The sequence below is a fragment of the Penicillium angulare genome (genome assembly GCF_028827245.1).
Source record: "Penicillium angulare strain IBT 27051 chromosome Unknown utg000007l_segment0_segment0, whole genome shotgun sequence".
NCBI lineage: Eukaryota > Fungi > Ascomycota > Eurotiomycetes > Eurotiales > Aspergillaceae > Penicillium > Penicillium angulare.
In genome coordinates, this window is record NW_026623166.1 from 3,737,873 (window position 1) to 3,750,040 (window position 12,168).

Below are 12,168 nucleotides of genomic sequence, written 5' to 3' on the forward strand. Positions count from 1 at the left end.
ATGAATCATATGAAAACGTGGATTCAACTGTTAAGCTTTAGGGCTGATGAGATGGACTGTCGTGTGCTAAGGAAATAACGTAACAAGAGTTGAGCCGCTCGACGTTGAACAACATTGCTAGCATGGGTTTCCTAGGTATGCTACTAGATATACATTTCCTGTCTGCCAAACTCCTTCGAAAATTCCTGACGCGAGCCGGCGGCTAACTCAAGGTATTTATAGTTCACTTGGCTGGCATTCGCCTCAGCGAGAGCATGTGCAATTGCTACGATGTTTTGGATCTTATCGATTTCAGTCAGCAAACAAGAAGTGTACGACAGCGCTCCGGAACCCACCTCTCGTCCATTGAGATGTAAAGCCCCCAACCGCCGAAGGTCGTGCTCCTCGATCTTGGCAGACCCTTGAACTGTATGTGCCCTGGTCAGAAAAGTTGACCAGACATCCCTACGACATTCCCTACTCAAGCCTTGATACTTGATGATTAGATGGATCCGACTGAGGATTGCATCATCAAATTGAATACCCCGATTTGAAGTCAAGGACAAAATGCCTTGATAATATTCCAGCTTTCGGAGGAAAACAGTCACCAGTCGATTGTGAGCACCGTGATAAGATGTACGCTGCTCAATAAATGCATCTGCCTCGTCCGAGAGGAACACGGCTTTGAAGTGATGAGCGATCTTGAATATAGTCTCAAGTTGTTGTTCAAACGCATTAGAATCTCCGTGGTCGACGACGAGCTCGCCTGCAGATATCTGACAAAGTTAGCGAAGCCATCATTAGCGCCACAACTGGCTCGTACCGAATAAAGAGGTAGCTTGAAATATTCCGATGTTGCTTCAACAGTGAATGTCTTTCCAACGCCCGGTGGGCCACTAGCACGGGTTAGGCAAGAAGCCTCGATATATAAACAATTCGCGGACATACTCCAAAAGAATGTTGAGTCCTTGACCTTTTCCGTCAATTAAGTCGTCAAAGGGTACTGTCGGTATCAAACCCAAGCGGGTTTTCGCCATTGATAAGAGAAGTGTCTTGTTCTCTGGCGGAATTTGCAGGCAGTCAAATGATTCAGGTAACCAGTTCACATCCCCAAGAGCACTCACTGCGCATTCCACTGAAATCACATTAGCTGGTTCTCAACCAATTGTTGAGCGCGTCACATACCAAACATTTTTTCCTTGAAACTGAAGCAACAAACTGTTGGACAGGCGAAGAGAGTCAAGCGCTTTGTATTCGAGCATTGTGCGCTCTCGAGGGCGTACTTACAGTTGTACAGCCAGCATGGCGAAGACTCTTGTCGCGAACGTATCGTGTGGCATTTGAGATCCTGATATCTTCCATGCGAGGGTCTTCTGGGCTTGGAATGAGTTGTGCCGCAGGCAATCCCACCAGAGAGCTTTGGTCTTGATATCTGGTTAACCTAGTCATCTGGAGTAATAGGCTCTGGGCTTACTTTTGGCTGGTTTAAACGAGGTCTTTTGAGGATGCGGTCTTCTGTAGGCACTTCATCGTCGCTTCCATCATCCAAGAGATGGTAGCATATCCTATGAAATCGCTGGGCTCGTCTCGGAACGTCAGGAGATGCATCATATATTGTAGGTGATGAATAAATACAGCTGTCAGCTATTTTGATAAGGTATAGAAGCTTGAATATCTCATATCGTCGCTTTAGAAAGATGCAAGAGGATATTGAGGTAAATAAAGAGTACGCGACAAAACCACGCTAAGTCGCGCGGTATGAACTTGCGGCGTCAGCCAATCATTGCAGACAATCGAAATTAAGCCAAGAATTGCATATATATTACAATGTTCCGAATATTCGGATATCAAATACGAATGGTAACCCCCTAAATATTTTCAAATGAGGCGATATAAAGATTTTCTCCGAATACGAATAAGAACACCCCCTATTCGAGTCCACCCCTATTATAGTCCAAGTGACTCCTTGGAACGACTGAGGAAGTCATAGGTAATGAAGACACAGGTAAGAGCAACTTGATCAGTAACATTATGGCCTTAAAGACGATTAGGATGCGTTCATGACCGACGTCAGTCTCTCCAGCGCGCGACAGAAAACACTTCCTCCCAATTCGTTCGATTCAGGGCATGAAGGCTAGACCACGAAACTTCAAATTCCGTTTGGATTCAGCTTGCGAAAGAAAATTAGAAGACTAAGCTCCCCAGAGTCTAGGTCTTTTCGATTCTCCCTTTATTAAAACCAAAAAAAAGAAAAAAAGAAGAAAAAGAGAAGTGAAAAAAGCCCACCACTTACTCCCAAAAAAGAGGTATAGTGTGCATAATTTTGATTCCATGAATTTCAGTCAATCTAATAAAAGGAGAATTCATCTGTTATGAGATTGATTTTGTGGCCGATCCTTTCGGCGTTCAACTTCCTTGTTATGGTCCTGCACATCTTTTGGAAGATCCTTCCGCAGATTGCCCTTAAAGTCGGCGATGGGTGAGTCTTTGCCATCTTGAAGAGTTGGGTGTGCCTGGTTGGAGGGAATCGGGTGTTTGGGTGAGCCTTCCGTGCCGCCGGAACCCCGCTGCGCAGAGCGATCCTCGCGCTCGGGCTTGGAATCTTTGGGGTGTGCTCGGCGGCTGAGAAGGTTAAAAGCTTCTCGCTGTAAGGGGAGGATAGAGGCTGGGGCCTGCACTCGTGCTTGAAGCCGTACTAGTGTCATTGTAATTGATTGGTGTATGTGGATAGTGGGATACGTGTTAGAGGAATAAAATTTTCGCGTAGCCTCAGACTCTTGCCTTACAGCTACAGGTGGGCATTACCTCAGCATTCAAAAACAGGTTTCTAGGCACTTGCAGTCGTGTGCAAAGCTACCTAGATTAAGCCTTACTATGACGTACGTCTTGCTAAGAGCCCGAGTTTTACATTTTATTTTGGTTTGCCGATATCCTAAAAGTAGACTATCGAAAGTTCCAAAAGTTCAGAAAAGAATGTGATTAAACTCTTGAATCCCATTCGCATTCATCTTTGTTGAGATGAGCGGTCATGGTGGGTTTCTTGTCAGGCTGATAATCAGGGTGGAGACTAACCCATCTTTTTTACACATTCCTCGCTGGTCCCGCCATGAGCGTTGACCACCGCGGTATTCAAAAAAATTCAGTTCATGTCGTTCGTAATCGCAGGTATTCATGAATAACCATTCAAAGCAGTATAGTCCTGGGTTTAATGATTTATTACAACCTGACATGATGTTAAGACAGATGAAAGGACATACTGTCGAATAGGGGCGAATGCGTATGAACTAGTACGATTGATTTCCATAATGAGAGGGTTCTTTTTATCTAGGTGCTGGATCGAGTTGAGCGATCCTGCCAGTTCGCGGAGGCTAGTTGTATAGCCCGTACGTACGCTTACGTGCGTGTTACATACAAAGACAGTATTATAGGATCAAAGCACGCGCTGAATCATCAATCCAAGATAGGAAAGGTGGTAATCTTTCTCCTGCAGATTTCGACATAATACCGTAACGCCTTATGGAATCTTGTGGAATCGACTTGCAGTTCGGGGGATCTGGCATGATCGCTGGCCTGTTGTCTCCATTGCCACCTGTCAGATCTCTCTTTCACCGCATGTCGCAAATTTCCACTTTGCTCACTAGTAATAATACGGAAGCTGTGCTTACGCTTACAACTTACTCTGTGAAGCTAACCCGCGTAGGCAATGTAACTTCTCTGTTTCCAAAGTCCACTACCAATTGCGGCTTTCATTCGTCCCCAGCGCGATCCAAGAATGGTTCTCCCAATAAGCTGACATGCTGTTCCAAGGATTGCGATTGCTTAATTCGAAAGTCACGGGTCGAAACAATCGACTGCTCATCTCAAACTATGGAGTCTGGAACTTCGGAACTGAACTCAGACTACGCACCAACCCCGGGGTACTTTGGCAGTCCTTATCCTACACAATCTACCGCCAGGCCTCCCAATGGTTTGCTTGAAAACAGCTTTGAGCCTAGAAGCAATTCTACGGCATTACATCCCAAATTCCTCCAGTTGTCCGGTAGGGAAGAGGGTAGGTTTTATGACGAGGAGCCGCCAAGCTGTATCCACTACCGCATAGAGTGGCGCGTGACAGTCAACAATCGGGAGGTATCTCAAGACACGGAGTTAGATGTCGTCCTGACTCCAGTGCCTTTTGGCGCTGGTCATTAGAGAAAAATCTTGAGAAAATACTTTGACGAAAGACTCCACGCCACCGTCGGGTAACAGCTGACGACACGGGTATAACTGCATTGACAACTGATCGCACTAAACGTAAATTGATCAAACGATTTGATGATGCCGACATAACCTGGACAGCTATCGAGAAACAGCTTCTGATCAGGTCTGAGATGCTGATACGAGGCAAAGAGCTCACACTGAAAATAAATTTTAATTATGTAGATGACCGCCGCCCTCCTTCAGCTGCAGGCCGGAAAGGAGAAAAAAAGGGAAATCTTCCGTTACGAGCAGGATGCTCGATGATTGTGATGCGAGGCTGAATGCGGAGGAAAATGCTTTTTGCGAGAAACCCATATGGCATAGCATCTATAAGATGGTGCGATGCGACTCAACAACATGATACAACCAACGCTTCGACCAAAAAATTGAGGCGCTTAACTCAGGTTGAGCAAGTTGAGGGCCTCCGTCAGTCACATTCAGCTCCAAATCTAGGCGGCAAGTCTGAGACTTCGCAGACAGCTAGACGGCCATTTGTATCTAGACGTTTGGCCGTAACGGAAAGTTTACGTCGATGAAGCTACAAAGTCCGAGCACCATGCAGAGCTGCTCTTCGGTCGTGTTGACCGTGGCTCGCTCGTAAGGTGGGTGACTTTCCGGTGGCTCGAGTAATACGTTTAGCTTTCCTAGATGGTGAAACCGATTTCGATCCATCCTGTATCAAGGACGTAAGTATTGCAATATCAGTGATCAATATCAAAGCCTAGCGTAGGATTTTCTCTTTTAATTCAATCCCATACCGTCCCTTCAAATCATCCCTCAACATGCTCGCAATCTGAGGGCTAGTCCAAGGAGCAACCATTCCCTTCTCCTTGACTCTTCCCTCTAGCACCGCCAAAACTCCCGCCGAGCAAGGAAGACCCACAAGCTTCGCCATGGCACTCCTCGAGCCCGGCCCAATAGGCTCGCCGTACTCGACTAGGGTGCTTGAACGAGTCTCTTTACTCCCGTCTGCATTGATAACGTCAAAAATATGCTGTAGGATAACCATATCAGACTCTCCATCATTATACGCCATCTTCTCCTCTAGGAGAGTACAAAATGTATCCAGAGGTGTGCCGCGAGGGTCAATGCGGGTCGTTGTGCTGAAGAGGCCCATCCAGTGGAGCCCCGAAAGCACGCGCGGAACTTCAGCAGGAAATAAGAATGACGCTTTCCGAGTGATTGCAGACTGTATTTCAATCTCGGTTGCGGATTGAGATAAGCCAAGTAAATATGCTGTAAGTTGCGCCCAGGTAAGTGTGTCCGAGCCATTAGCTCCTATCGCGGGCAGCTCATCCTGCCTAAAATACCCAATATCGACCAGCACGCGAATGATCTCCGGGAAACCGGCATATCGTAGGGTCCCGCGAAATACAGTCTTGGCCTCGGGAATATTGTAGAAGTCGCGGAAGCTGACGGCATTGCGGTTTGCATAGCCTACCAGATTAAACCCCGGGAATATATGATGCGGCTTCGCGCTAGCCATCAGATCGCTGCCATTCACCTTGGTGACTGCGTCGCCCTCGTACCATTGCCCCGGGTTGAGCAGCGCGAGCAGGCCACCTCGGGGACTCCACGAGAACTTGTAGCCCAGCGGATTGTCTGAGTTTTCTGGCGCCGGCAGCGCACCGCAGTAGCTGGTGAAGGCCTCGATAAGACCGCCTGCACAATGCACTTCGTCAATTGTCTTTACAGCATAGAGATGGTCGATGCCGGGGTCCAAGCCGATCTCGTTGAGTATTGTCACACCCGCGGATTTGGCTTCGGCGTCGAGATCCCACAGCTCAGAGGAGATATAACTGGTCGTGACAACGGGCTTCTGCTGGTTGATAGCTGCCTTGACCACGAGGGCGTGGAGTGTATACGGAATGAGGGAGATGACAATATCGACCGTCGATATTGCGGTGTTAAGAGCAGCACAGTCTGAGGCATCGAGTTCAATGGCGGTGGTGTTCTTGTGATGAACAGCTAGAGCCTGAGCAGCCGACAGAGTGCGGCAGGCCACGGTGATATGAACGCCTTTTCCACATAGGGCTTGCACGGCCGGTGAGCAGACGAAACCTGCGCCCAGGAGAAGCGCTTTCTTGCCGAATACCATTTTGTCTTTTCAGAATGAATGCTGTTGATACTGATGGGACTGATAGAATGTATGCGTTAAATGATGCTATGAGAAGGATGGCGTGCAATAGGATAGTTGGTATTGACAGTAATGACTCACATCTTAGTCCTTGGCCCGTACTTTGAGAACCCTTTCTCTGACTTCATTCGTTTCAAGGCATCGACTCTACCCTTGTGCGGTCTTTGTCTACCCTCCACCAGTGATTACTTAATCCAAACCTTACCCAAATAGGTGCCCGCTTTCTGTCTAAGTTGCCTGTGGGTATCAGCGCTGTGTCCAATGGAATTCTTTGCCGAGTGCGTCATAAATACCTATTCCAGCCTGCAAACTCGCAAGTTTGAGCAAATTTCAATCGTTGATGCCAGCCTTCGTTCTTTCAACATTTTATCAGCAGCAGACTCGCCACTAGGTCCCAAATTCGAATATACTCAGGTACAATGTCTGCCAAATCATTGCTCCTGCAAGCCCTAGAGTTTGACGAGGAGAGTCAAATCCGACTATTGCAGTTGTTCGTCCAAGCAGCTTCTCCTAATCCACCTGGAAGTACAATGGAGGCTGCCAAAGTCCTAAGGCAGTATTTATCCAACCGTGGAATTCCTAGCGACATTGTTGAAGCTCAACCAGGCCTTCATAACGTTGTGAGCGAATTCGAAGGAGGGGCAGGTTCTGGTCCACGGGTGGTTCTGAACGGCCATATCGACGTGTTTCCTGTACCGGAAAATACCAATGGGTGGACTGGTGATCTATGGTCTGGCGATATAAAAGACGGTCGTATCCACGGGAGAGGCGTTGTCGATATGAAGTCAGGAACAGCCTCCTTGGTGATTGCCTATGCAGCCCTCTATGCCCGGAGGGAATCTATTTGTGGGAGTGTTGCTCTTTGTGCAGTAGCCGACGAGGAGACAGGCGGCCGATGGGGTACAAATTTCCTTATTAAACAGAGCAGGGACCAATGGGGCGGTGATGTCATGCTCAGCGCCGAGCCATCCGGCCATACGATCCGATTTTCAGAAAAAGGGACATTGAGGTTATCAGGGTCTGTTACTACGAAGGGGGCTTTGGGAGCTTATTTGAACCTTAGGTAAGACAGTTCAACTGTATAGACAACTTCAATTATATACCTCTAAGGCTGACAAACTTTAAAGCAAAGGTGCAATTCGGACTGCAACTAGTTTCCTCGCAGAGGTGGTTGAAGCGGTGGAATCGATTGAACCAACGCCCCCTTCTGAAATTGGGAGGCATATGAAGAATCCTGAGACCTTGGCCGCCGTGGATCGGGCTATGGGACCAGGCACCTCAACTGTTGTTGCCAGGCCAACGGTCAATATTGGCACCATTAAAGGTGGCCTCAAGGTCAATATGATTCCGGAAAATTGCAAGTTCGAACTCGACATTCGGTTGCCGATTGGTCTGGTAGCGGATCAAGTAATGACTGTTATCGACTCTGTGATCCCGAATTACCCGGAAGCCACCATCGAGCTTAAGAAGCAGGAGGCGGCTAGTAATCCTAGCAGTCTTTCTTCCATTGACCATCCCATGCTTGAACATCTTATGCGGAATGTAGAGTTGGTTGGAGGCTCTCGCCCTGCTATCATTCCCTCTATGGGTGCTACAGATTGCAAGCATTACCGCTACGCTGGCGTGCCGGCATATGTGTATGGCTGCAGCCCTTTCAGCAGTAAGTACCGTTGACTTGCCCTATTACTCATTTTTGTGGATGGCGAAATTGATTTCAAATCGTTTCAGTGGCTACGACTAATGAGTCAGCGTCGGTGGACGAGTTCCTTCATGTGACAAAAGCCCATGCACTTGCTACATGGGACTTTTTGCAAAAGAAGAACGGTATCTCGCAGGCCTAAAAATCGAGAGGTTGAACAGCCAAAAATTGAAAATAGGGATAAGCATCCAACAACTGCATTTTTACATATCAGTCTTCTAATAGTTCTACCGAATAATGAATTTTGAATCGAGAATTCTGGACGATATTTTTATATGGGATTGTTTGTCATCCCAAAGAAAGAGACTAACCTTGACGGACCGAATTGAGAGTGCATTTATCATCGGCAGGATTAGGGCTTCTTTCTCAAGAGTAAAGCTGGTCGATCTCCCGGCTGAGCTGAACTGAAAAGATCATCCACCTTCTTGACTATAGTTCCCGCCTGGCCCTGCCACAAACCTGCTCACCCTTCGGAGCGAATGACGCGGCACCTGAGACCCCAGGAGAAGCGTTAAAGTAACATATTTTTGTGAAACAGAGATTTAGACTAAGTGAGCAACTTCCAGTAGCACTGCTTTCACTGTGAGTACAGTAGAATGGCTAGTAACTTACGATTCAAATACAACGAGTACCTTTCTTGCAGTTTTACTTTATAGCTGCTTTCTCGAGGAAGCTTCGCCGATAAACAGCCACGGGAAAAAACGTGGAAAATGAGAGCAATCGCCGATTCCATGTTGACTGCGGGGTCAAAGAAAAACCATATCAGCAGGGCCAGAAAATCGGTGTAGCAGGACACACCCATTTCGTTTGCGCCTTGTGCAATCGGGTTTGTGGATCAGGCTTCTATTATACATTTTGTGGCGCCTGCCAGTCTTGCTTTGAGACTGGAAAGTGGTCTTTTCTTCTTACATCATCATATTCTTCGAATTTTCCCAGACCATCTCCGGCTGCAAATAGATACCCGCGCTGTGCCTAAATTTGACAAGTCTAGACACATATTGGCCAATGATCGTTAAATGGTACTGTAAGCCATACCTTCTAGCTCGACCTAAGCGAAACGGCACGCCATCCATTACAAAATAACTATGATATCTTACAAAAGTCATGTTTTATTCAAGCCTTGACCGACCAAAACCTCTATCTTCAATCCTATATGAAAAAATGGCCTGGTTAGTCTCTTCCTTTGCGCCGACCATATTGACACACCACTCGAGAGAAATATCAGATTTTTGATCGGTATTTTTTTTTGTAATAGGCTCAATATGCTTGATTAACTTTTCAGCTCAGAAACTACAACCTTTAAGGGATTGAAATCCGATGAATAGGGCGGCAAGTACTGTAGACCAACTTCACACCGGCCTCTGTGCCCATCTACGCAATCAGACAGATCGACAGCCAGGGGGGAGCAGTCGCTGCTGTGGATGATTTTACCGCGTGGGTAACCGGGAAAGAATTGAAGCAATCATCAATGAAGCGCTCGACTGGGAAAGGAGAAGCGGTGCGACCTTCGAAGCTGAGAAGACAGCTATCATACACTTTGCTCCCAAGACACGTAAATCGGACCATGGGCCGTTTACCATCAAGGGACAGACGGTTGTACCCAAAGACCACGTCAAGATCCTGGGTTTGTTGATGGACACGAGACTGAAATACAAGGAACATATTGCAAGGGCCGCGTCCAAGGGCCTGAAGGCAGCGATGGAGCTTCGGCGACTTCGGGGCCTCTCCCCAGCAACTGCGCGGCAGTTATTTACATCAACGGTGGCGCCGGTTGTGGACTACGCCTCCAATGTCTGGATGCACGCGTGTAAGGACAAGGCCATGGGGCCGACCAATCGAGTCCAAAGAGATGGAGCACAAGCCATTGTGGGGACATTCCTCACCGTCGCGACCAGCGTAGCGGAGGCGGAGGCCCATATTGCCACCGCGCCGAGCCGATTCTGGAGACGGGCCGTGAAGATGTGGACAGACATGCATACACTTCCTGAAATAAACCCGCTCCGCAGAGGTACAGACCGGATCAGAAAGTTCAGACGATATCATCGCTCGCCGCTGTACCAAGTAGCAGATGCGCTTAGGCATATCGACATGGAGGCACTGGAAACAATTAACCCGTTCACGTTGGCCCCATGGGACGAACGCGTGCAGGCCAATATTGACGGACAATATGAACCTCAGACTGAAGCGGGCGGATCGATGCAGATCGCGGTCAGCAGCTCGGCACGGAACGAGCTGGTGGGATTTGGAGTCGCAATCGAGAAACAGCCACCTCGAAATCGAAAAGTGAAGCTCAAAACGTTTTCCATCACATTGGGCGTGAGAGCAGAGCAAAACCCGTTCTCTGCGGAGCTGGCAGCTATGGCACATGTGCTGAAACTGGTAGTGGGAATCAAGGACTACAAGATTACGTTGTTCACAAGCAACAAGGCGGCAGCGCTCACGCTAAGGAACCCTCGACGACAGTCTGGCCAAGAGTTTGTTTGTCAGATGTACAAGCTGATGAGAAGGTTGCGAAGGAATGGAAACCGCATCAAATTCCACTGGATCCCTACTACCGAAGACAACAAGCTGTTAGGTCTGGCTAAAGAACAGGCCAGAACTGCAACACAAGAAGATGCCCTCCTACAAGAACACGTCTCGAGGATGAAGTCGACAACACTGAATATCGCACGGTCCCAAGCAGTCCCCAGCAGCGAGCTACCAGAGAACATAGGAAGACACGCAAAACGAGTAGATGCCGCACTGCCAGGCAAACACACCCGGCAGTTGTATGATCGCCTAACGTGGAAAGAAGCGAGCGTACTAGCTCAACTCCGAACCGGCATGGCTAGACTGAACGGATATCTCAATCAAATTAATATTGCAGAGACGGATCTATGCGATCGCGGACAAGCAAGGGGAACCGTGGAGCACTTCCTCTTCCGATGTCGAAAGTGGACGGCGCACCGGACGGAAATGTTACAATGCACGCAGACTCACCGAGGAAATATATCCTTCTTCCTGGGCGGAAAACAGACTTCTGATGATCAGAAGTGGACACCAACCTAGAGGCAGTACGGGCCTCCATACGTTTCGCCATAGCGACGGGCCGACTTGAGGCCACTTGAAAATATCGACCAACAAAACTCCCACCCCCTTCTTCCGACCCTACTCACCCACCACCTCGTGCTACAAACGGTAGACGCGCTTCAACTGCCGAAGAAAGGATGTTGAACACTTGGAGAAGCGCCTTCAAGCCAGCCTACTAACCCACTTACTAACCCACGAGAAACTCACTGCGACACTGCTTTCTGGAAATGTCATATTTTATAAAGTTTCATGTATGGGCTTGCAAGAGACCCAGCACACACAGATGGACATGTACAGTAGATCAGTGATAGTTGCCCTTTCGGCTCAGCCGCCGGGCGTTAATGAATTGTTTTGTTTGTTTTGTAAGGAATAGCGTCTTGGACAGAAAACAAGTCCGTACGGGGAAAGACGAGAAATGGGTAGATTGGGAACGTCGCAGTCCAAGCTCACCGGAGAAAGAGCTGGTATGTGAAAAATGATCTAATGGAGGAAGATCAATTTTTGCCATCTGGAATTAAGGGAACAAATTCAGCAGTCTCAATGACAAAGCCGTAAGAGCAGAACCGTTTATGAACAAAATATTTTTTGGGTGAAGTCGTGTGTGACAAGTGGCGTGTATGAACATAGTCGTTTATGAGCAAAAATCGTGTATCAACGCCGACGGCATTCAAGCCTTCATGAAGCAGAATGTTGTACAAGGGCAGTTGTGTATCGCCATAGTCCTGACGAGGGCCAATTACTTGAGGCAATTAGATAGCCCATGTTTTGTCGAAAATCAGCATTTACTATGGTCGGTCACCAGGATCAGTCACTCACCGAGTGGTATCAACGGAAGCTTAGTTCTCAACGCGTTGAATCACCGTCAAAGCCAGCCTCCACCAGTCTGTCTTTCCATGGAAAGGCTAGTGAGATCTAATTTTAGTCCCCTTCTGTGCATCTCGCCTAAATTCCACCAGCAAATTTGGACCGCTCGTCTTCAATTCTCTCCTTCTTGCAAAATTTTTCAATGTACAGTAATCACTCTTGTTTCTTTCGCTTTTTGAAC

The 12,168-nt window shown here is 47.8% G+C and overlaps 6 protein-coding genes across 6 annotated transcripts; 3 read left to right on the top strand and 3 right to left on the bottom strand.

Moving 5' to 3' along the window:
- Positions 1-143: 143 nt before the first annotated feature.
- Positions 144-1,171, bottom strand: N7478_010663 (uncharacterized protein; the record flags this gene model as incomplete). The annotated part of the gene is made up of 4 exons (XM_056926877.1): positions 144-755; positions 803-875; positions 928-1,114; positions 1,165-1,171. 4 exons carry the CDS (start codon positions 1,169-1,171, stop codon positions 144-146), a joined length of 879 nt encoding a protein of 292 aa, XP_056776247.1.
- A 1,171-nt stretch (positions 1,172-2,342) lies between these two features.
- N7478_010664 (uncharacterized protein) lies at positions 2,343-2,684 on the bottom strand (the record flags this gene model as incomplete). Its single annotated transcript, XM_056926878.1, has 1 exon — positions 2,343-2,684. One exon carries the CDS (start codon positions 2,682-2,684, stop codon positions 2,343-2,345), a length of 342 nt encoding a protein of 113 aa, XP_056776248.1.
- A 1,162-nt stretch (positions 2,685-3,846) lies between these two features.
- N7478_010665 (uncharacterized protein) lies at positions 3,847-4,170 on the top strand (the record flags this gene model as incomplete). Its single annotated transcript, XM_056926879.1, has 1 exon — positions 3,847-4,170. The coding sequence occupies one exon, from the start codon at positions 3,847-3,849 to the stop codon at positions 4,168-4,170; it is 324 nt and encodes a 107-aa protein (XP_056776249.1).
- Positions 4,171-4,939: 769 nt separating this feature from the next.
- On the bottom strand, positions 4,940-6,316 carry N7478_010666 (aminoadipic semialdehyde synthase; the record flags this gene model as incomplete). Its single annotated transcript, XM_056926880.1, has 1 exon — positions 4,940-6,316. One exon carries the CDS (start codon positions 6,314-6,316, stop codon positions 4,940-4,942), a length of 1,377 nt encoding a protein of 458 aa, XP_056776250.1.
- Positions 6,317-6,774: 458 nt separating this feature from the next.
- On the top strand, positions 6,775-8,196 carry N7478_010667 (uncharacterized protein; the record flags this gene model as incomplete). Its single annotated transcript, XM_056926881.1, has 3 exons — positions 6,775-7,418; positions 7,483-8,015; positions 8,084-8,196. The coding sequence occupies 3 exons, from the start codon at positions 6,775-6,777 to the stop codon at positions 8,194-8,196; spliced, it is 1,290 nt and encodes a 429-aa protein (XP_056776251.1).
- A 1,326-nt stretch (positions 8,197-9,522) lies between these two features.
- N7478_010668 (ribonuclease H family protein) lies at positions 9,523-11,102 on the top strand (the record flags this gene model as incomplete). The annotated part of the gene is made up of 2 exons (XM_056926882.1): positions 9,523-9,552; positions 9,603-11,102. The coding sequence occupies 2 exons, from the start codon at positions 9,523-9,525 to the stop codon at positions 11,100-11,102; spliced, it is 1,530 nt and encodes a 509-aa protein (XP_056776252.1).
- Between the last annotated feature and the right edge of the window lie 1,066 nt (positions 11,103-12,168).